Below are 24,836 nucleotides of genomic sequence, written 5' to 3' on the forward strand. Positions count from 1 at the left end.
TGTTTTATCAGTGCTGATCCTATATGGCACTGATTTTTGGTGCACATCTAGTTGTATTTTAAGGCTGTTGTTTGGGTATCTTTCAAGAACATAATTTAAAAACACAAATGCGAGGTGACTTTGGATTATAAGATCAAGAAAACAAGTAGCTCCCAGCAGCTTTGTACTGTTCTGTTTTTTTTTAGATCCCAATATATAACCAAAGTAATGGATTTGATTCCTGTTTCAGATGCTGCTACTCAAAACTTCCTGCCCAAGCTATCCCTTGTTCCCTGGCATGGGTGAAACCTCTGGAGGTAATTGTCCATCTACAGTCTTTCCCCCTTGTACTCATAACAGGACTGTTAGGTAGACATTGGCATCTAATCAATCTGAAACAAACTCAGGAATATTGGTGTTGAGAAACTGGGCCTAATTTCACTCTTAATTTAGTTAAGAGGAAGGGTGGGCAAAATACGGCTCACGGGCTCCATCCCACCCATCAGACCCTTCTATCTGGCCCGTGGGGCCCCTAAAAAACTTAGAAAATTAATATTTACCTGCCCCTGGCTGCTTGTCAAAGATGACAAGAGCCAGGGGAAGCCAGCAAGGCTCAGCAGCAGCAAGGCCTGCCTAGCCCTGTCATCCCTCCCCCAACTGGAAGCCCCTGCCTAGCAGAGACTTCTGGCCTGGGACTGTGGAGCTGTTCCTGCCTGTGCTGGAAGGAAACTCAGGTAAGAAAGCGGGGGGGAGGAAGGGAGGGAGGCAGGGGAGGACTGCAAGTGATTGCTGTCTTCAGGGCTGGACCAGCTCCTGATGAGTCTCGCAGTTGTGGCTGTGCAGCTGGGAGCCATGTGGTGCAGAAGCGGCCCACATCAGGCAGGAAAGTGGAGTGGGGGAGTGGAAGTGAGCAGGTGTGCAGGATTGTGGGGCCTGCACTGGTGTCCCAGGGCCAGTGCTGGCGGGGCTCAAAGCAGGGCAGCAGCAGTGTGGGGTGTGGGCTGGCAGGGGTCTCTGGGCTGGGTTGTGCCAGCAGGGAGAGAGGGGAGCTGACCTGACTCCATAGAGCCCCTGCTGATTGGGACTCTACGATCCTGCTGCCCTGTTCTGGGCCCCCCAGGACACCAGCATGGGCCCCATGCTCTCTCTGGCTGTTGCTGCACACCTCCTTGCTCCCACTCCTCCCTGCCTCAGCCCTGTGGTACAGGTGGGGACCAGTGCGTGCAGCCCTGACTCCACATGCATCGCGCTCGCCTGTCTGGGCTAAGCAGTGGCAGCATGGGACGAAGAGCTGCTCAGTGTGGGGGGAAAGCAGCTCCTCCCCCTCCTCCTTGCTGGTGCTTCCTGTTACAGCTGCCTGAAGCCTGCGTGGGGCTTCCCTGTGCCTCCACTCCATCTCCGCCACCTCTGGGTTGCCCTGTGGGGCAGCGGTGTCAGTGCAGAGCCAATGCAGGCAGCCCTGTGCGGGCCCTGAGCGGCTACATTGGGAAGTGCCAGTAGCAGGGGCAGAGGGTCTGCTTTCCCTCTGCTAAGTAGCAGTTTCTTTCCCAGCTGCTGCTGCTTTTGAGCCTGGGCCCTAGCACCAGCTCTGGGCTTGCCCATCCAGGCAGAGCGGCAGCAACAGCTAAGCAGAAACTCTTGCTTGGCATGGGGGAAAACGACCTCTCCCCCTTACTACCCCGGGCAGTTTTTGGTGTGGCCACCCAGAGCCCGTCCTGTGCCAGGTTGCCCTGCGGCTGTGTCACTACTGCCTCTGGGCTGCCCAGCATGGCAGCGGTAACAATGTGGAATAGCCACAGGACAACCCAGAGGTGGCAGTAACAGAGCTACAGGGCAGCCTGGTGTGGTGTGGACCCTGGGCAGCTGCACCAAAAACTGCCTGCCAGAGGCAAGTTGGGGGGCTGCTTTCCCCTCATGCCGAGAAACAGTTTCTGTGCTGCTGCTGCTGCTCAGCCAGGACGGGAGAGCCCAGAGCTGGTGCAGCGTGTGCAGGGTCACAGCTGCTTATGCTAGTCCCTGCTGCTACCAGTGCATGCCCAGGGGTGGCAGGACACACCATGGTGTGACAGTCCAGAGTAGTCATAAGGGGACTGGGGCTGTGCACTGTTGGCAGTAGTGGGGATGCATCATAGGGCACACAGGCTCTGGGCTTTTGCAGGGTGGGGGCGGGTGCTGACCGGCTCAGGGAGGTGCATGCGTGGGGGGGTGCACACCCCACATGCCGTCAAACCCTTCCAGCAAACCCCACAGCCACACTGTCCCCCACACAATCACATACCCCACAAATGCTGTGCCCACATGCCCTCGCGCCTTTGTGGGGAGCCCCACTCACTGCTACGCACTCATCTCACCACACACACGCATACACACTCATAGCCACCCTCCCTCTCCACACACCCCACAGCCCCCACAAATCCCATACCCACTTACACACACATCAACCCATCACCACAAATCCCCCATACCCACCCACATCCACCCATCCCCCCGCACACTCCTGCACACCCCACGCAATATACAAGAGTAAGACTGCCTTTTGAGCTATTATGCAATCACTTCTACATATACAGCACAAATGCACAAAAATCAGGACAATATTTTAAAAAAATTAAATTTAAATGTTATGGGTGTTTGATTTTTAGTATATAATTTGTGGGGCTTTTTTTCTTATTCTAAGATGGCAAACACTCTTCCCAAAAGGAGTACTCCCAGAGGCAAGGGGAGGAACTTCCTGTGGCATTCGTCAGAGGTTGTGGGGGGCGGGACTTCTGGTCCCAAGATGGCAACTAGGGGGGCAGGGCACCTATCAATGGGTAGGGCTACCCTTGTGGCCCTCAATAGTTTGCCAAAACTTGGTAAGCGGCCCTCCATCCAAAATAATTACCTGCCCCGGTTAAGAAGAACTGGGCCCTGCAGGGGACAAAATCGGGTCGTATGTGCCTTTTTTATGTAAATAAGTTTTTCCTCCAGTCCTTGTTCCCTTTCAGAGCATTCATAACATACTTGTTTTCATTCTGTCTTAACATTTGTTTTTATGCTATTCATTAGGAAAGTATATCAGCTTGCTCTCCTCCATGACTCATTTGTGACCCTTTTGGAGCCTTGAGAAATGCAAGCCAGTTTCTTCTGCCTTTCACATTCTCATTAGATTAAGCTTTACTTTAGTGACAACCTCTTTAGCAAAAGAGGACCCCTTTTAGAGGTAGCCCATTGCTTCTTTACAGCAGGATTGCTGCCTTTTTTTTTCTTTGCACTCCAATAACTTAACAGTAGATGAATAAATTTCCATCAGACTTTCTTAGAACAAACATTATTTCACCTGTGTTGACAAGCATGAGAAATATGAACCTGGAAGAGGGGAGGATTGCAAGCAACCTTGCTAGCCTTACTTATTAAAGAAATTGAGGGTTTTTTGTTGTATTTAAAAATATGGGTTCTTCTATTAGCTTTAGGTTCTGAGCATTAAGTTTTGCATTTTCAATCATTTGTTTACAGCCTGGAGGGATAGAAAACATTTTGTTAAGTAAAATCTGAGATTTGTCTCCATTGTGTAACTTGGCTGAGACTTCAAGAAAAATGCTAAATACTTGAAGATATGGTAAAATTGCAAGGCATTGACCTTATACCCTTTGAAAATAGGAACTTGAAAGTATCACTCCAGTGATAACTGTATTATTGCAGCTCTTTACAAGCTGGGTGTCTAAGTTAATTTAGTGCTGGGAAGCTTGTCCGGTTCATTTTGGAGTATGTTGTGTGTCCCCAAATTTCTTGCACTTCAAACCTGGTCCATTTGTTTTGCAGCCTACAATGTACCTTGTTTCCTGCACTAAACATCCTTGGAGTGAACAGAAGAATTATTTGACTAGTGATGAGCTATTTACAGTAATCTGTTTATTCCTCATTTTTCCAAGGGAACCTGGACATCCAAAGCAGTTCTCCAGTTCCAGAAGCTGTGCAGCTTGAAGCCTCTGGTTGGAGTGGTGGATGAATACATAAATGGAGTTCTTCACCTCTTCCTGTGTGACACATCTTCGGATGATGATATCTACCTCCATCATGTCTTGAGATCAGAGGGCCATGCTATCATCTGTAGAGAGAACTTTCCCTCCAAGGTGAAGTAGGGCATAGGAGGCTGGTCTGGGCAGCTCTGTTGAAGGAAAGGATTATATTGTGGTATCTACTGTACATTCAGCTATAAGTAATAGGCATCTTTTTATATACCATATTTTCTTGTCTGCAGCAGCACCTTTTTTTCTAAAAACCATCTGCTAGAAATTTGTAAGAAATCTGTAAGGAAATACAGAAGGGCAGTTTCTGCCACTTACCAGACAAAAGCAAAAGTAAAGTCTGCACATGATCCACAGGGAGCAGAAGAATGAGCAGGCTTAACTCTTTAGCTGTTGCTCATGGCTAAGTACAGACAGTCAAAAAACCTGAATCTGAATCAGTTCAATCTTTGCAGGTTAGTCTAAGCTGTGTAGATTGAACGGATAAGCAAGTGAGCAAATATTTACTTTTGATTGCGGAAATGCAGCCACATGCCTGCAGTGGCCCAGGCCAGAAGCCAGAGGGCACTAGAACACACCTTGCTCAGCTAGAGCAGCTAGCTTGGGCCAAGGCTAGCCTGCCCACCCTGCAAAGCTACATCCATCCAGGCTTATCTTAAACGAGTTTCAGCCATTTTGAAAGCAGTTTATGTGCACTGAACTTCTGTTGTGTTTCAGATTTTAACTAGTTTCTGATAACTTATACTGGTTTATGTGTAATTTCTGTCCCTAGCCCTTCAGTTACTTACTACAAGGAAAGACTCCCTCCACTCCCTCTATTTTTTGCCTTTGAAGAGCAAAGTGTTTGTCTTATTGTGGGGCACATTGTATGTAAGAAAATATGGTAGATGATATTAAATAAAACTAGTTATAGGTGTTTTCAAAACCAGCCCAGAACTGATAACATTGAGAGAGGGTCTTAAGGTCAAGATTAATGTACCTGTCAGATACCTTTCTGCTTTATCATTAGGCCTTGCCAATTTTTTCAGCTTCTGACTTTTAAGAGCATATTATTTACCCAGAAAATTAATGAAAACATCCTCTTCCATTCATCTGAAATTCATCAGTTTTGAAAGGTCAGGAAGAATAAACTATTGTGGTATTCTGGCACTTTGTCTCTAGAAATAACCATCCTAAGTGAGACAGTAAGGTTCCTGCTGCTTTTTGTCTGATTGGTTTGTTCATTAGAAGTACAAGATAATCAAGTGTACTTTGTCTACATTAGCCGTGAAAATCAGTTTACTTTTTTAGTAAACAGGCCTTTCCATGATGGTATAAAAGATGCTAGTATGGCTGCCTTGGCAAGTGTAAATGAATTCTGCTATAAAGGTATATTTAAATTAATCACACCAAGTACCAGAGCTTAAGCAGGCACCTAGGCCAGGGGTGGGTAACCTTTCCCAGGTGCAGGCTGGAATGACTGTCCCTGGGTCAGAGGTGTGTGGACAGGTGGGTACTAGGATCTGACCACTGCTGCTTGTCCCTGTGGCATCATGAGGAGAGTGTCCACAGCCAGCATGCCCACCTACCAAAAGCCACTAAAGCCCCGTGTCCTTAGGTTGACAACCCTTGATCTAAGCCAGGGGTTGGCAACATTTTTGGATAGAGTGCCACAAGTACCCATGACCTCAAATTATAAGATATTGGCATGCAAGGGACAGATGACAAGGGAACTGTGAGGGGCTTGATCCTTTTTGTGGAAGTGCAGCCCTGGTCCCTTCCCTGCTGTGTGTCCCGAGGTGTGCATGCCAAGCAAAATGCCTTTGAGTGCTATGCTCTGACACCTGTGCCAGGGGTTGCCTACCCTTGATCTAAGTTATAAAATCATTTTGTGGACCATTTTTTATAATTCAGGCTTACCTGGACAATAACTGAAGAAGTCACTACAGTTTTAGCATGAACTGTATGTATGTACTATATGTAAAGTATGGCCCATGGACCAGATCCGCCTGCTAACTGATTGGATCTGGCCCACAGCTGCCCCTGCAGTGCTTCAAATGGGCCTAAGCCCTGCCTGGGACAGCCAGTGCTGTGTTCCTGCCTGCTCCTGCTGGCCCCAGTCGTAGCCAGTGTGCACAGCTTACCAGCAGGGTTGTTCCCAGTGCAGCAGCAGCTGCCTGGGTGCTGCTGGGCTCCCATTGTCTCTGGTGGTGGCTCCTTCTCCATCCCATGTTGTGTTGCTCCAGGCAGGAAGGAAACTTTATCCAGGCAGCTCCTACACTTGCACATGGAGCTCCAGCTCCTGCTCCTGGCTGCCTTGCACCATTGAAAAGCAGCTAGGAGCTAGATCCAGAGCCCCGTGTAGTGGGACAGGAGCCTCTCAGCTGGAACTTCCCCCTCACCCATAGTGGTGCAGCAGGAGGAATTTAGAGTCCCTGGGTGCCTATATATTTCAGGTTAATCAAGTCTATTGGAGTGTGTTAATTAACATACTCCAGCAGCCTCTGCATCACATGTATTCAGCGTCCCCACACTTCAAAATGATGGCAGGGGTGCTTTAATTAAGCTTGTTTAACAAGTTTTTAAGTAAAGTGCCCCTGCCTCCATTTTGAAGCATGGGATTACATGAGTCGCTGCAGGCGGTTTTATTAGAGCGGCTTCTGAGAGCCACTGTAATTAAATGCCTCCTCCACTCTAGAGCACATGTAAAGATGCCTCCTGTGATTTAAGCAGTAAACTGAATAGTACATCTTGTGCCAAGATTTATAGGATTTGATTTTTTTGGTGTATTCTATGTCCATCTGTCACTCACTGGATATTTTTGTCTGAAGAAAAACATCTTAACTTTTGTAGCAGATCATTCTCAAGTTACTAGTCTATGTTTCTAAAATCATTTAGAATTTTTCAGTATTGTAACTACTTCTGCTAATCACAGTACCTTTTCTTGTTCTGTACTGTATTTTTAATAGGGCTTTGAAGAACTGAACCCTTCAGCTTTGTATATTAGGCCTAGTCTGGAGCAGAATGCTGGATCAGCAGGGCAAGACTTTCACTCACAGCAACAGAAATGTATTAGTACAGTCCATGGGACAGCAAATCCAGAGATAGGTGAGAGTGAATCACATGACCAGGTGAGAGGTTTTTTGCTATTCTGTATCCATGATGGGGTTAAAAAAAACAGCTTTGGGTTGTGAGAGTCCACTAGATGTATATACTTTTGTTTTTAGCTCTTTGCAGTACAATATCAGACAAAAAGTGTGCAGATGGGGGACAAATATGTATTCTAGAGCAGTGGTTTTCAACCTTTTTTCATTTGTGGATCCCTAAAAAATTTCAAATGGAACTGCAGACCTCTTTGGAAATCTTGAATGGAGGTGCAGACCCCTTTGAATTGTAAGTGTGGGTATTTACATGCTTTTGATTGATCGTAGTCATCTCTTGCGAACCCCTTAGGCACAGTCTGCAGACCCCCAGGGGTCCACAGATCACAGGTTGAAAACCACTGTTCTAGAAGATAAGCATCTGGACTTCTCATCTTCTCTGCTCATCTAATCCTGTCAGCTAGTCTGATCCTGTCAGTTATTCCATACTCCTTAATTTCTTAAGTATAAAGAGGCTTCTTTGCCTGATGATTTGTTAATGTTCTCGTTGATGGACTCAAATTTTACTTCAATCTTGAGGTTATCTTAAAATCAACTTTAACTTCAAAATCTTCCCTTCCCTTCCCTTCCATATTGCTTTTATTTGGTTTAATCTTCCTTTCCTTTTTTTGAGGGGTTGGGATGGGCACAGCATTTCATTGCATTTTTGGCTATGTGGCATCACCTATTAAAGAGATGCCATAACCACCTACTGCCAACTCCAGAATTTGCTGTTAGGAATTTGACTTGATCATTCAAAGTTTAATTAAAAATTACTGAAAGTAAAGAATTTCTGGGTGTGGCAAGACATTGTTTTTAGGCAACTGCTTCACTCAGAAATATTTTGTTATAATGGTACCTAGTTCTGACAGTGCTTTTCACCAGTTGATCTCATGGTACTGTACCACGGAAGGAATTATTGTCTGTATCTTGCTTATGGGGAAATGTGTAAAAGTGGGGCATTGCAAATGTCACCCAGTAATGGCAGAACTGGGAATAGAACTTGTTTCCTGAGTCTAATGCTCCATCCATGAATAAAGAAATGTTAATAAAGATACATTATTTGCTCCTTTATTATACTGAATTTTACCAGTGCTTCTGTGGCACGATGTCATAGGGCCTGACCAGTTCTCAGGTAATGTCTCATCCTGTCATGTTGCTTTCCTATGATTTTCTTACTTTCCTATGTTCTATGATCTGATTAGTACAAGAGAGACTTTTCTGTTATGGTTTCAGAGATTATTAAAATGAGGGCAAATCTAAGCTTCACATTTCATAATTTTTAGCTTTACCCGGTTTCCTTTCTCTAACAGACTGGGTTTTTGTACCAGAGAAACTTGAGATGAACTGTCAGCCTTGGGTATTAATACCCCCCCAGTACTGAAAGTATGTCATATGGGCTGTAAGCTTCATATAATCACTTCGGTTTACAAATGTGAGAGATGTTTAGGGCTGACTTTGGGAGTAAGGGAGTGGCTCAAAGATTGGGGTTTGTTTCCTGGTTTTGCAACAGACTAACTCTGACGGTGGGCAAATCGCTTAAGCTCTATGGACTACGTTCCCTATTGATAAAATGAGAGAACAATCCTTTCTTTGGCATTTTGGAATATTTATTCAGAGTGAGTGGGGCCTTGTCTCTTACTGCATTTGTATGAACTGCTGATGGAATCGGACCTCATGTTAATTACAACCTTTATGTGCTACTGTAATGTGCACCCTTGAGGATAATGGTTTTGTCAGCATTTGAAACTTGACAGATAATTTCTTTTGCTCATCTAAATTCCTGCATGTATTATGCAAAATTGTTCTTTATAACTTTTGCTTATGTTATTTGAAATACTGTATGTTATGAGTAGGGGCCTACTGAAATCGTGATTTCATGATTTTTGTGGAAACTGATTTCAGGCAGTTTCTGTAGGGGGGGAAAAAAAGCTTGGGCTCTGTGAAAAAGCCTGGGCCCTGCAAAAAAGCATGAAATCACTTGAGCGAAGGGGGGGGAAACGAAATGAAAACTTCAAGAACAGAAAAGGATAGGAAGCCGTTGTGTCCTGAAACATGGGGCAGGAGGGAAGAAGGGAGCAAACCAGCGGCTGAGTCCCTGACATGTTCAGGAGCCAGCTAGGGAAGCTGGGAGGAATTTAAAATGCTCACAAGCATGCTGATGCAGCATGCTGCCAACCAAGGAGGATTCTTCAACGTGGCCACTGAAATTAAATCCTCTAAGTTGGCCAAATATGTTTTGGCGCTGAACCTTGCAAGACAGTATCCTGCTGGGAGCTTGCACGTAGATGGAGGTAGACTCTTCTGCAGTGTAACTCTGGATGTGTCCAGGAGACCCACATAGATTGGCACTAGGGGCCATAGGTGGAGAGAGAAAATATTTGGGGGAGCTGAGTGCATGCACGCCCCCTGTAGGTAAGCCTGTAGTGGGGAAGGGCAGATTGAGGCCCCACGGTGATAGAGGGAGTGGGGCAGGGGCTGGGGTAGGTGGTGGGACTGGGACCCTGGGTGGCTTGTCCAAGAGCATTGAGGAGGCCTTCTGCTGAGCACACCCTGGTGAAGGCCCCAGGGGGCATGTGACCCCCGGATCTGTGTGTGGCGCAGAGGCAGGTTGCCACTGGGGCTGGGTTCAGCACCCTCCACGTGGCAGACGTAACATTGTACTGCTCTTGGGGCGGCAGCAGCATGACGCCATGTGCTTGCCTCATGCAGGGCACAGAGCCCAGCCCACAGCGCCAGGCCGCCTCTATCCCTCACACACATCCAGGGGGCACATGCCCCCTGGGCCTCTGTCAGGTGTGCACAGCAACGAGAGCTCCCTTACTCCCTTGGACAAACCGCCTGGGCTCCCAGCGTCCCACCACCCACGCTAGCCCTGGGGCTCCAATCACCCCAGTCCCTGCCTCTGCCCCACTCTCTCCCTCACCACAGGGGCCTCAATCTGCACCCCCCACACCCTGTCCCCATGGCAAACTTACATTCTGTTCTGGGCAGTAGTGAAACAGGTCATATTCACGGATTTGGCCCAAATTGGGGACATTGATTCAATCCGTTGATTTGGATCACTGTCTCCAATTCAATTCAGCTGAATTTGAATCTGAAGATTCAATGCTGATTTGGAGAATCAATGATTCGGCCATAGACACAGCTTTAAATGTTTTTTTTCTACATACCTCGAGGTACCAGGCGCGGCTCGTGAATGCTGTGATGTTGGGGCGAATGAAGCATCCCACAGGAGTGTGTGGGGGGGGGCCACCATGTGCTTGGCAGCAAACCCAGAAGTGGACTGAAAGTAGTTCTGGTCCACTTCCAGGTCCACTGCCAGTTGCGCTGTGGGGGCCCCCTGCATCCCACTGGCTCAGCGATCAATCACGGGGTGGCCTTGGGTGTCCGCCAAAACCCAGGAGGCACTAGTGGCTGAGCTGGGGCATGTGAGGGGGGGGCCCCCCCCAGTGTGCTTTGCTGTGGACCTGGAAGTGGACCAGAAGAGGTTCTGGTCCACTTTCAGGTCTGCTGCTAAGCACGGTGGGGAGCCCCCCCATGCTCCTGTGGGACTCTCCATCCGCCCTAACAGCTCAGCATTCATGAGCCACCTGTTACCTTGAGGTATGCAGAAAAAATGTTTAAAGCTGTGTCTGTGTCTGAATCATCAGATCTCCCCAAACTGATTTGGCGGATTCTGCTTTGATTTGGAGAGATGAAAGGGTCTCCTGATTCAATTCGGATTTAGAGATTCAGCCACCAAATTGGGCCGAATCTCTGCTGAATCGGATCGGGGACTGAAGCTTCCCGCAGTCTTATTGGGCAGTGCTCTGCATGCTGCCAGGCTGCTGCAGGCTCTGACTGTGTGTCTGTACATATCCCTCCCCTCAGCTACAGCTGCCCAGAGCCCATGCCCGGGCTGCCCTAGCCCCTGCCACCACTGCCCTGCGTTTGGAGGGGCTAAGCCCTGTTAGCCCTGGCCTTCTACCGTCTAGGCTGGGGCACTGTTACATGTGCTCCAGGGGTGCGGGGTGGCACTTTTAATTAGAATAGCTTCAAGAGCCACTCTAATTAAAGTGCTGCAGTGTCTTGTGTATTAGTGTCCCCGCACTTAAAAATGGTGGTAGAGGCACTTAAACTAAAGCTTGTTCAATGAGCTTTCATTCAAGCGCCTCTGCTGCCATTTTTAAGTGTGGGGACTCTGATACATGAGATGAGTGAAACTGTTGGATCGCACTAATTATCATGGTCCAGCAGGGTCGATTTTAATAAAGTCTGTTCCGACGCACTATAATTGCAGCACATCGGAGTAGTCTGTGCACTTGTATGCAGGCACCCTTGGAGTCCAAGGCACACATGAAGAGGAGGCTGTTGCAAAGGCTGAAGGTTAGAGCAAGAAGCAAGGTACTCTCTCCTCCCTCTTTAAAAGGACCACAGGGAGCAGTCTTGCCTTCTGGCTCCCGTGTTGCTGTTTTCCCCTCCACTTCCTTGCCGCTGGCTTTTAAATCAGCCAGGCAGCAATTTTTGATAATGTCATCTGCTGGTGCCGCTCCCAGCCGCAATAAAAGTGGCTAATGAACCGCGTGGGCGGTTTGTCTCAGCACGGCTCTGGTTTTCCTGAAAATAGTAAGTATGCCCTGTTTTCAGGGCTTTTCATTTCCTTTTTCAAGTGAGTCAACCCTGCCTCGGGTCCCTGTGCGGAAGGGTTCTCCAGAGCCTCCGCTTGTGTCCCCCTGGGACGCTGTCCTTGTGAAAACAAGCTCAGAGGGTACCTGTTCCAGGCAATAGCTATAAAGCTGAACCAATGCTACAGGTATGACCTCTCACTGCCACCATGGCTCAGATGACCAACTCTCCAGTGCTGTTTGCATTTTGGACCCCAACCAGGTGCCTTTGCTGCGTTTTGACCCTCAGCTACTGCAGGCAACCCTGGAATGGGGGAAAGAGCCTGACAGTTAATGTGCTGCTTATGTGAACTTTATCAAAGAGTGCCAAGTGCCTGTGTTCTGGGACTCTCTGTGACCCGTTTTCACATCTTTACACCCTGGCAATGCACTACCTCAGCATTCCAGTGAACTCGATGGACTCTGACCATGCCATCTCAGTGTATGGACGAAGTGTTCACCCTACAAAGATGGAGATCAGGGGATTAAGCCTGCGGAAGCCATTAATTGATGCATTATTAAGCAAGTGACAGTTTGGGGCCATCTGACAATCTGGAGGGAGGGGTGGGACTACCAGGGCCCCTCAGCCAATTAGAGGCATGGGGGGGAGCTGTGTTCAGCCCACAAAAATGGCAGTCCTCTGTCCAGTCTGTGGTCTGCCTATAAAATATGCTGGCAGTCACCTCAAGTTGAGTAGACCCTTAGTTATGAGTTAGTTCTTGATATACCAAGTACATCTCTTTGCATGGGTTTTATATATCAAAAAATATATATTATATTACAAAAAATATAATAGAGCTTTACAATTGGGGTAAAAAAGAATATGTATGCAGAAAGCTGAAATCAAGTTGTTGTATCTTTCTAGGGATCTCAGGGTGACCAGAAAGAAACAGAGTTGTTGCAATCTGTAGCAAAGGTACCAAAAGATGCCTCCTTATTGAATACTCTCCATTCATGATTGAAAAGTTTATCTTAACATTTATGTAGAAAGGTATTACAAAAGAAACAGTAGTGCCAGTGACACATTTCAGACTTTTGGGCCATCTTGTTGAACTATTGTTAGTGGGGGGAAAAAATAACTTTTTATTAAAAATAGGTTATATTTGGTTTTAGAAATCTAGCATTCATATGTGTGTCTTTGAGGCTGAAACATCCTTGCTGTTTATGTTCATGAAATGCTGCCAGTTACGGATGATCCAATTGACTTTCTTTAAGTTAATCTTATTTGCAGTGATAGGTAAAAATGCATTAGTAAACCAATAACTCTAGAAAGGAAACATTAGAACCAGGGGTGAGGCGGAGGAAAGAGAGACCAGTTAATTTGGAATTCATTCAAATTTTTATCAGGAACATAGTGTGGTGGTAGTTGTTTTCACTTGCAGAGCTGTGTGTAAAACAAAGTCATGAAGATAATATATTTTTCTGGCCTCATCTGGGAGACTAGATGTCATGAGATATTGGGAAGGAGAAAAGATGGTGAAAACAAGTGGACGTTTGAGTACAGTTTATTGATTTTTTTTTTTTTTAAATAGCAAATAAATATGAACTCATTAGGATACATTTTATTTAAATACAAGCAAAAGTAATTAGTGAAGCAGAATGTCCCAAGAGACCAGCTTCTGAATATAAGTGCTTTAAATCTGACTGCATAAAAGAGAAATCTGTGCAACATGAAAGTTATCAAATATCTCATGCATGTTGGAACTTCCTGTTTTTATATTGATTGGTGCTACAGCACTGTTACTGGTGTGCAATATGTAAAAAGGCTTCAAATGTAGAAGTGCAGTATTTTTTGGTCTGTTTCAGTAATTATCACAAGCTTACTGAACCTTTTTCTGTGGGCGAAATAAAAGGGGACTACAGTTCCTTAGAAAACAACATGAATATGGATATAGACAAGGATAAAATAATTCCCCTCTGCCCTTTATTAATTTGTTTCCATGTTCTTCACAGAATAGAAGTATATATAGAATATCAAGTTCAGATAGCTGTTTTCTTCTTCAGAGTTTTGTTTCTTTTAAAAAATTTTCCAGGATGTTGGTAATTTTCCTCCAGAATTGCCTTACCTAGAGCCAGTCACTGTGTGTACGGACATCTGGGATGAGAATTGGTTGCCTCTGCAAACCCCGAACAAGCAGACTAACATGGGCCCTGATACAGTGGATACTGTGGTATCTTCCAGCCAGATTCCCAGCAATGAAGAACAGGATCAGATCCAGGAAAGCAAAGAGCTGCTTACACAGGTTACTTTTTGGGGAGGGAGGGAGATGGAAAAATGCATGATGGTGACACTTTCTCAATGGGTTCTAAAAATACTGTGCTTGAGGTACAGTTGCCTGTATGTGCTGGTTCCATGGAGAAATCTGGGAAGAACTCTAAAGGTATTAGTGGTAAGTGTTTCTCCATAAACTGGTTAGATGAATGACAAAGGCTGTGTAAATAATTTAAGTTAGTGATGGCTAATTTGGGCACTCTGGGGGCCAGCAGAAAATTATGTCATGCTGTAAATTCCCTAGGGTTTTGTTCAGTCTAATTTCAAAGACCTCATCACTTCTCTAAGGAGGTTATTCTGCAATCTAATACATCTCACTAATGAGAAGATTTTTCTTTAGTCAATTTATTCACATTATGTTTACCTTACCTATGCACTCATTTGAAATATCCCATATGCTTCCTTTTCCTTGTTGGTTCTTCCAGTTGTTAGTGACAATTTAATTATAAAGCAGTTCAGAATATTTTACCTAAAAACAATTAGAGGTGTGCTGATACTTTGGTCCGATATCGGATCAGCACTGATATAAAGAAAATTGAATGTATTGGAAATCGGCCTGATGTGGCTGATAATTTGGCCTGTTAAGTGCACATCTGCAGCACAGCATGTAGGCAGCAAGGAGCGCAACCTGGCAGCTTGGAGAGCTGCGTGCAGTTGGTAAGTCTGGTGTGGTGAGTGGGGGAGGGTGGAGGGGCAGATCAAGGCCCCTGCAGTGAGGGAGGAGTGGGGCTGGGGCAAGCGCTGTCCAGCTGGGGCAGGGTGGCTTCTGCCTTTGCATGCACCCTGGGAGGGGACTGGGGGGGTAAGGGGCAGGCCTGTGCTCCCAGATCTGTGTGGGGCATGTGCAGCAGCTTTAGGATGGGGCTGGGACTGTGCCAGGCTCTTCCCAGCTCTTGGAGGGGGGAGGGTTGCGGGGTGGATGGCAATGGTGCTGGGAGGAGGGCTACAGGGAATTTTGGGGCCCTGCAGCCTCCCTGTAACTCTCTCTCCCAGCGCCACTGCCACCCATCCCAAGTGCAGCCTGGTGCAGCTGCAGCCCATGCCACCTGCACCCTGTGCAGATCCAGGGCATGTGCCTCCCCCCGTGCTCTCCTGGGGTGTGCACAGTGACAGAAGTCGCCCTCCCCCCCACACCTCCTGGACAAGCCGCAATTCCATCCTCCACCCGCCCTGGCTGGACAGTGCTTATCCCACTCCCTCCCTCACCACAGGGGCCTTGATCTGCTCTCCTCCTCCCCTCCCCTCCTCTCCCCTTCCTTCCCCTTCTACCACAACAGACTTACCAGTTGCATGCGTGCTGTATCATAAATTGGATTAGTATTGGCCAGTATGCCTCCTTAGAAATTGGCTATCGGTATCAACTCCCACAATCTATTGGCGCACCCCTAAAAAAAGAAAAAAAAGAAAAATTGTTCATCTAATAAATGAAATATTTCTTGTTTTCTAGATGAGTGACTTATGTCTTATATGACTTATTTTCCTGGATACATTTTAAGGAAAGTAATTCCATTTTTGTTTAAAAGAATTAACAGATAGTTTTCTTGGTTTTCCTGGGAGCAGAAGGACTGGCCAACATGTGATTTACTAGATTAGGACAATTTTATGCCCGTGACTGTGAAACTCCAGAGTTGAGACCATAGCTAGCTTCCAGCTCAGAAGCCTAATTTATTTTCAGTGCCCCAACCAACATCCCCCACAAAACAAATTTTCTGGGCCCCCTCTCATCCTTAGCATGTGAAAGGCTTTTAAAGAAATCAGTAGAAGAGTTTTATGGCATTCTCAGTTTTCTCTCTTTCACTTCTGAAAAAGTGGTGATGTGGGTAAGCCTGGAGGAGAGGGTGGGTGGGTAGAAACTATCTTGGGGCACTGAGACAAAAAAGTATCTTGGGCCTGGGTGGGGAATAGGGATAGGCAGATCTGGAGTGGGCAAAGGGAAGGCATTCTATTAATATAAAAACAAAAAAGCTTAATATTATGTTACAAATACATGTGTAAGATTTTTAAAGGAGTTTTTCACAAGAACAAGTCTCCCTCTCCCTCTCCACCATCAGTGACCCTCTTCCTCCTCCCTCTTACTCCCCAACATCTTACCTATGTACTGTTGCCCCCAGGCTTCCTTTTACTAGAGACTCCCAAGTATTGACATGGCCCCTTGTCCGATTTAGTATCAAGTGAACTTTATCAGTAAACCCTAGGCTTATTACAAGCTTATTATCCTTGTAATACAACCTGGCAGGCAGTTCCTTTAGGTGTTACAACAGCACCTCTTGGTGGTACCGGCCTCACATCGTCTGCTGGGTGTGTGGGATGTTAGTTTCTAGATTCCTTGTTACTCAAAGCAACAATTCCAAGGTTGCTTCTGTCTCCCCAGAATGGCAACACAGAGCACACACTGTCTCTTTGTTTGTCCACTACTTTCTCATCTCAAACTTTTCAATCCTCAAATTTGTTACCTCATCTTTTTAGATAAGGTACTCCAATTGTATTCTGTTTTCGGTTTCCTTTTCTTTTAGGGAAACTACTGTACCTGGTTAGCCCACCGTACCAATCGTAGCTCTCACTTTTCCCAGTGCTTTATAAGGCACTCTGTACAATTTAATTGCTTAGGTCCAGGAAGGCCAAAAGTTACGCTAAGAGCCTGAGCATAACTCAGTTTGCCCGTTACATGTACAGTTTTCCTAAAGCATGTTCCATACACATCTTGCACCCACCTGCTGGAGTCTGCAGGAGATGATGTCCCACTTCGATCTTCTAAGATCTGAGAAGTAGCAGCTTTCCAGAACCTGTTTTTAACTTGTTTTGCTTGTTTATAAATTTTTGTTTGATATTTAGACAAGGGAGGGGTTTAAGTTCCTTCTGTTAAGGAACCTAACAGATTGTGCCCCTTCAGTGACGTGCTATGCTTTAAAGCTAACCTGGGTGTAGACACAATCTTAATTTAACTGGCATGGCTACCAGAAGTAGTGAAGCTGCGGCAGCCTAGACATCAGCCTAGACTATACAAACCTGCCTGAGGATCCTGGGCAATTATTAGGATAGCTAGTCCATGTTGAAGTCTGTGCTAGTTTATCTTCACTGTTGCTGTCTATCCTACCTCAGTTAACATTAGTGTTGGATGCCTGCCTGTGCTATAGTCACAGTTCTGGTGTCAGTGTATAGATGTAGCCTTAGTTGCAGTTTCTCTTCCTTCCACACAAACTATATGGGGACTTGTAGCAGGGCTATTGAGTTGCCTGCTACTGAAGATAGGGAATGGCTTAGCTGCCAGTTATTAAGGCAGCAGGTGCTAGTTGTTGGGAGCTGATTAGATCAGCTGACTGCCAGGGGGAGAGGCTTGGCCTTCATAAGCAGGGAAGGCTGAGGCCAGAAACAGTTCCCCGCTGGCAGCCGCAGGAGTAGGAGCTCTGCGGGTGAGCTGAGCTGAGCAGCCCGAGTCAGTGGTTGCAGCCTGACCACTCTGACCGGCTGCAGTGATGCAGGGGTAGAGAGAACCCTGATGGAGGTACAAGAGGAAGCCAGCATTGAGTGGAGTTGGCATTATGAGCTCGGGGCTTATGATGCATTATAGCCGGCTGGCTTCTAGTTTTGTGGAGTTGTGAGTATTACACCGGAGGACCGGGTGAGGCTGTAGGGGTGGAAGAGGCCTCAGCAGGAGCTCCCCAGTAAGGTGGGGGAGTTCCTGGCACCACAGAGGGTGCCGCGTTGTGGGGTTGTCCCGACCCCAGCCCACTGGGGCAACTTCGGGAGGAGTCTAGGAGAGGCGGAAGCCCAGTAGGGCACGGACCCAGGAAGGTGGGTCTAAGCAGTGGGGGAGTCCCGCCCCCAGCCCAGTGGGGGCATTACCAGGACAGGCCCCAATTGGGAAGAGCCCCAGTGGGGTGTAGGCCCGAGTCGGGCATAGACAGGCCCGAGTGCGGGCGGGGAGTGCAAGAGGTGCGACCAAGGGCCCCAGTGGGGGCATACAAGGCCCGAGTGCAGGCAGTGGAGCGCAAGGAGCGTGAGCAAGGGCCCAGTGGGGGCATAGAAGGCCCAAGTGTGGGCAACGGAGCTTGAGAGGCGACCACAGGCTCGAGTGCAGGCATAGAGACCGCGGGGAGCACGTGACGTAGGCCAGGGCGCGAGTGGCTGCAGAACATAAGGGAGGCAGGCCCGAGTGGGGCACTGCCTGTGAGATACGAAGTTCTGAGTGGGGCGTAAGCCCATAGAGAAGTCCGGGCTGGGCGAGAAGGGGCAGAGTCAGCAAGACGCCCAGGAGGGGGCGTGGGCATTGAGTAGGCCCCGGGAGAGGACCAGCACCGGGACTCGGAGAAAATCCCGGTATCGTAAGATAAGCCCCATGCCAAGAAGGGTAGGAAGGCAGCCTCCACTGATAATACTAAGATCAAAGACATGGCGGGCGAGATAGAGGGTGCATTCAAAGCCCAGGTTGGCATGGTAGGCAAGGGCAGTAGGGGAGGTCACGGCACCCCTAGGGGCCGCCCTGCCACAGGACTCTTCTTAGCTTATCTGCCCTCTTAAGAATGGCACTTTTCTGCTTGTGAAGAGACATTGGATAATATGTTATCACTTTTGGATCATGCAAATACCACAGCAGTTCAAATATTGGAATCTTCAGTGCAGAAGACTGTGAAAAAAATCCTGGAACCCATTGCAGGGTTGAAGGTAAATGCCTGCTGTCTGGCTTATTGTGCTGGGATGTTCTGGTTTTTATATTTATTTCAATGTTCCTAAAAACGTATTTTATGGTTTTTAGGCTCTGTAAAATCTTGGTTTTTGTTAAACTGAAATACTTGGCCAAATTAGACACAACAATATTGACGTCCAACTGCAGACCTATCTAGGTTCTTATTTTGGTGCTTGTCATCACTGAATACCTCTGAAGTTCAGTCTGTTATACGTGAGCACATCCATGCAGCAAAATAAAGATGGAAGCATAGCACAAGCTAGCATATCTCCACTAGCTAAATCTAAATTTCCTTGAGTACTGATACTAGACTTTAACCAGTATGGGCTTTAACGCATGCTAACAGCCAGCAAACTTAACCAAGACCCCCAGTGAGTTTGTATGCTAGTTATCAGCTTGCATTAAAGCCAGCATTATCATGTTTTCACGGCTGTTGTTACCCTTGGTACTTAGAGTATGCTCACTTGTGCTATACCCACACCTTCAATTTGCGGTGCAGGCATAATTCAATGTAGAGAGAGACAGAATGTTAATGTTTTACCTTTATCCAAGATGTTTGTGTTGGACTTCCATCTTGCTGATGCTTTGGTATGGTTGGCAGACTTTGCTAATAGAAGGTCCAATGTGGGATCTTGTAAGTCAGGGATAAGTGGTTGCATATAAGAATGGGTGCACTGACAGAACTCTGTAGGGAAGTGTATGCATTGGATTGCCATCAATAATGGTGATCACATTACCCTAACAAAGGGTGGGTAATCGAGGGAAACCCCTCCTCCCCCCCAAAAGTAATTCTGTTGTACATGCAGGTATGTGTCCAGACTCAGCAGTTCAGTATTAATGTGTTGATTGGGTCTGGTTGTGAAGAATGCTTGTCAGTGTCCAGAGAACTAGCCTGTTTATCAGTGCTGCCCTTGCATGAGTTCTGTGATTAGCTCTGTTGCAGATGGGCACCCTGACAAGTCTGCTTCATGCAATGTCACACTATGGGCCTGATCTTCCATTGTAGGATTATAGCAAGGTAGAGCTGAAAGGGATCTCACATGGTCATTTAGTACGTCCCCCTGCTCAAGGCAGAATCATCCCTAACTAAACCATCCTGGCCAAGTGTCCGTTTAACATGGTCTTGAAAACTTCCGTGGTTGGAGATGCCACAATGTCTTTAGGTAACTTATTCCAAATAGGGTCATGGAAATGAATTTAACAGTTGATTGCTAGAGAGGGAGAATTCTCTATATTAACAACCGGTGTCTGTGGCTCAGGGGGTAGAAGCCCTTAAATTTTAGTGTGATCTTCCATCTTACTGCTGAATAAATTTGAGGCTTGAGGCTAGGAGTCATAATTGTCATTCACATTCTCTGAATTCGAGGATGGTCTTTACCACAGCTCATTAATGGGTCTTGAGATGACTTAAGAGTCCAGTTCTTGAGAGACAGATCCATCTGCAGAAGTTGCAGAACTTTCTGCAGGGGAGAGTAGGCTTCAGGCTGGGTTTCCTCTGCTGTCTTCTCTGCTTTGAGGGAAAGATGCTTTACCTTGAAACAGGCTGTCATTTGCATGAGGTTTCAGTACCACTGAAGTCAGTCACCAATTAGCTTCTCCCAAGTCTTGATGTTGGTATTCGTTTCTTTGAGGTATGCTTTCCATGCATTCTTGTAGTGTTTCCTCTGGCCACTGTGAAATCTCAGCCATTGCTAAGGTGGGAGTAGAACACTTGTTTTGGGAGCTGAGTCAGGCATCCGGCACACAATGTGAAGTTGATGCTTGAGGATCACAGGCTCAAAGTTGGTAACATTGGCTTCAGCAAGGATACTGGCATTTGTGTGGTAATCTTCCCATTTGATGTGGAGGATTTTCCAGAGGCATCACTGGTGATATGTTTCCAGGTTGTTGAGATGATGACAGTAGGTCACCCACATTTCACATCCATAGAGGAGAGTAGGGATGATGACTGTATAGTAGGCCTGGATCTTAGTGTCTTTCTGTAGACTGTGATGAGTAAAGAAAGCCACACTGGAGCAGTGTTCCAAAGGAGGCACTTACGCACCATCTCCTGTGCTGGATCTCTTCATCAGTGTTAACTCTCTGTGAGAGGTGGCTACCAAGCTAGGGGAAGTGCTTGACTACCTCCAGAGTCTTTCCCTCAGTGGTAATTTCGGGGAGGAGGGGTCACATTCATGGCCTATGGCAGGCTGATAGAACACTTTAGTCTTCTCAATGTTGAGAGAGAGGCCCAAAGCTCAGTAGGCCTTTCCAGAAAGAACTAGCGCTGCCTAGAGATTTTCTTCAGCATGTGCAAGGATGGCATATTGAAGGTCAAGGATGGTTGTTTCACATACTTTGGTTTTTAAGTGAAAACGACCCAGATTGAAGAGCCTTCCATCCATTTGGTACTCAGTGTCAATATCAGAAGGAAGGTAGTCCTTAATGAGGACAAGGATGATTGTCAGAAAAATGGAGACTGGAATTGTGGTAATAACACATCCTTGTTTGACCCCATTTTGGACAAATGGATTTGTCTCCAATCCACTACACAGAACGGTTGTAGTCATCTGGCCGTGGAGGAGCTTCAGGACCTCCAAATCTGGCCAGTACTTTCTATAATGTTTCATGATTGATGGACTCAAAGGCCTTAGTGTAAGGTCAATGAAGGCCAAAAACAGGTCCTGGTGTTGTTCCTGACACTCTTCTTATCTCTGGCAGGCAACAAAGAAGATGTCAACTGCCCCATGGGATGTTTGAAACCACACTAAGATTGTGGCAGGACTTACTCAGCAAGGGGTAGAAGATGGTTCAGGAGGATGTCGGAAAGGACTTTCCCTGCTGTGGAAAGAAGGAGGGCCATACCTTGATAGTTCTCACAGGGCGAGGGATCCCCTTTCAGGGTGTTGGGTGATGGACTCAGTGGTGGTATCTACCACATTTGACTCTCAGTTCAGGAGTGCATCAGAGTGTTCTTTCCATCTCGTTTGGATAGATTAATTGTCTTTGAGGAGTGTTGAGCCATCCTGTGATCACAGAAAAGCAGGACTATAGGAATTTGGGTAGTAGATAGCTTTCATTGCTTGGGAAAAGCCATGCACATCATGTTTGTCAGCATAGAGCTGGATCTCTTTGATTTTTATCCTGCCACAACTCATTTTTTGATTTCCCAGATCCTCCTTTGATCTTCAGGTTTGAGGAGCTAATATATCTCTTTCTTCTGCTGAGTTGATGTGTTATCTTGCCAAGCAAAATGAGCCCTTCTCTTTGATTGAGGAGGGCTTGGATCTTGGTATCACTCTCATCAAACCAGTCTTGGTGTCAGTGGGTGGTATAGCCAATGGATTCAGCACAGGCCATATTGATGATGGTTTTAAACCCCTTTCAGATTTCCTCTGTGTTGCCTTCATTTGTAGATGGGGCAGACAGCTTTTCATAGAGACACCGTTGGAGATTCTTACAAAACTTTGGGTCTTAAAAGAGATTTGGTGTGGAGAGTCCTTTGCATTGCTTTTGATTTGTTTTCAGTGTTTCAGAGCAAGATGTTGATCTGTCACATAGTTATCAGTTCCTCTCATGGCTCATGTAATATGGACATCCATGCAATGACAAGCTTATTTAACAAAGTCAAGGAGGTGCCAGTGCTTAGAGTTAGTGTGTCTCCAGATGGTCTTGTATTTGTCACTCTGTCTGAAGATGTTGTTTGTGATGCCAAGACCATGTTCCACACATTTGCTCAGGAAGAGGATGCTGTTTGAGTTGGCTTTCCCTACTCCTTCCTTTCCAATGGTGCCACTGCAGAGTTCCAGGTCATATCCGACTCTGGCATTGAAGTCAGCAAAGAGAATAGTCCTGTTCTCCTTGCAAATATGTCAGTATGTGGGCAAGGTTGGAGCAGAACTATTCTGTGACATCATCATCAGGCAATGCAGCTTACATGCTGAGGACAGTAGCGTAATAATTGTTGCTGAGTTTAAGGTGGAGGGTTGTAAGTCATTTATTAATGCTCACAAGGAGCTCTAAGTTAACTAATAAGCTGTTTCTTGATGATGAAACTGATGCTGTGAATGTGTCTTTTCTTGGCTGGTTTTCCTTTCCAGAAGAAAGTGTAGCCTCTACCTACTTCCCTCTTCTGGTCATCTTCTCTGTCTTAGAGCTGCAGTGTTGATGTTGTATCTTGCTAGTTGCCTGGAGATGATGGCAGTTCTTCTGTCTGGCCATTCATTGTTTTGGTTATCCATCAAAGTGTGAATGCTCCATGTTGCAAAAATCATTGTCATCTTATGATGTTTTCAACTGCAGAGAGAGTGAACCTGCTGGACACAGTTGTCTAGACAGGAGCAGATAAGACTGCCTAGGCTTAGGACACTTTTTCTAGCCTCTTCTCTGTGTGGGGGTAGCAGAGGGAATCCTGACTAGGACTGCTTAGTCATGGTAGCAGCTTCTGAATTGCACCACTTTCTCATCTCAGGTGCAAGATAGGCATCAGGCTATCATTGCCTGTATGCAGTATTCTGGCTGGAGACTGGCAGATTCACTATTCCTGTCTCTGTCATCACTGATACATTATAACAGGAATTATTGGAGGTTGATACAGGAGAGCGTGTTGTTTCCTGTGGTAGAAGCCTGAATGTGACTGTCAGAGATCGTCGTCCCCAGTGGATCTAACAGATGCCGCCTGCCAGTTGCCTAGGGTGTCATCAGCTATAATTGGGGTCTTACATGCGTACGTTTCGCCTGCCACGACTTGATCTTAATGGAGTTGGTTCAGATGCCTTCATGTGTAGTCCAATTATGAGTCTCCCCGGCGTCTTGTGAGGTCCCGAGTTTCTGAGGGCTCCGCCACCCCTATACCCTTGCCCGTTACACTGGGTGGTGGCCAGCCAGTTGGTCTGGCCACATATCCTTAGTTCCTCCCAGATAATTCACAAAAGAAAGGTCAATCAAAACAAACACAACACCCAAGAAGGTTTCCCTGATCGGTGTAGCTGCTCCGTCTGTCTGCAGCCTTCCAACTCGAGCTTGACCTTCAAGGGGTCAAGCACCCCTTTGTTGGCTCTCGGAGAGCCCTCTTGTAGGACTTGACAAGATTCCTTTTTAACAATTTAAGTTCACTACTGAACTGTGCCCCATTACAGGGACTATGGTACCCAAAGTCAGTAGTGCCCCTCGGCCAGCTCCCGGCCAGTAAATAAACAGTTCTACTCCCGGCAGGGGCCAGTAAACTGGGTTCCCAAACCCCTGTGGGGTTTTGCTCTCTGCCAGAGGCTCCTACCAGCGTTCCATGTCGCATTCAGCGTTCCCTTCAGTGTGCGCCGGCCTGCTCCACCTCCTCCTCCTCTTTCCGGTTCTGTGTTGCTGCTGCTTTCCGATCCCAGCGTCTTCTTTATACTGGCGGGGAAGATATCGGCCCCTCCCTTCCCAACACACCTGGGTAAGGGGAATTTCTGCCAGGCTCCTTGGGGCTGCGGGCCTGGGGCCGCTGACCCCCTGCTTAGCCCGGGAGCCTTGGAGCCTGCTGGCTCCTTCTCTCTCTCACAGTGACCTTAACATGAGAATGCTGGTGCATGGAGACAGCAATCCCATGATTTTGACAAGGTGGAGATCTGGGCCCTGTGGCAATGGAGACAACAGGAGACCTCCATCTTGCTGCAACGTTCTTCTCTCTTTACAGCTGTTAAGATCCTTACATTTTCTTCTACCTGATCTGCCATTGAGAACTTAGGGTTGGACTGTGGTTTGTTTGGAACCTCCTCTCAGGACTGTTTGCCCTGAGTGACCCTGCCAGGAGTGTGATACTCTGGGTGACAGCTCTGAAGATCACTGGGATGTGCAAGTCTCTCCACCACTACAAGGTCTAAGAGGAGACAAAGAGGAGGAGTCATAATGGTGAGCCTAGGAAGGATTTTTTATCAAGCTCACTTTGGGCACGATGACCACTGCTATTGACATTGGTAGCTGGAGGACAATAAATACAGTCTGAGTAATAGTGCTAGTATGCCATTTCTCTACAAATGCAGGGCTACATATCAAAGTTCCAGTGCTGAAGGTCAAGAATTATGAAATGTACGTGGAACTACAATTAGTCTTCCCTTGTTATTAAGCAGGGAAGAAGAGAAGGGATGGAGACAGAAGAGGATGGCTCGTGGA

The 24,836-nt window shown here is 46.7% G+C and overlaps 1 protein-coding gene across 5 annotated transcripts in view; it reads left to right on the forward strand.

Annotated features, from left to right (window-relative positions):
• TDRD5 (tudor domain containing 5) overlaps positions 1–24,836 on the forward strand; it is a 48,141-nt gene that overhangs the window by 18,252 nt on the left and 5,053 nt on the right. For 2 of the 5 annotated variants that reach the window (XM_090047573.1, XM_090047572.1), the window contains exons 11-16: positions 230–296; positions 3,891–4,091; positions 6,935–7,096; positions 11,420–11,473; positions 12,617–12,667; positions 13,785–13,994. In XM_090047573.1, the coding sequence (XP_089903699.1) occupies positions 230–296; positions 3,891–4,091; positions 6,935–7,096; positions 11,420–11,473; positions 12,617–12,667; positions 13,785–13,994 (745 nt within the window). Of the gene's footprint in view, positions 1–229; positions 297–3,890; positions 4,092–6,934; positions 7,097–11,419; positions 12,668–13,784; positions 13,995–24,836 lie in introns of those variants that run through there. The other 3 variants (XR_016442362.1, XM_090047574.1, XM_090047575.1) reach the window with 3 other exon arrangements.

Source organism: Crocodylus siamensis, chromosome 5, assembly GCF_052110815.1.
Source record: "Crocodylus siamensis isolate JL-2025a chromosome 5, ASM5211081v1, whole genome shotgun sequence".
NCBI lineage: Eukaryota > Metazoa > Chordata > Crocodylia > Crocodylidae > Crocodylus > Crocodylus siamensis.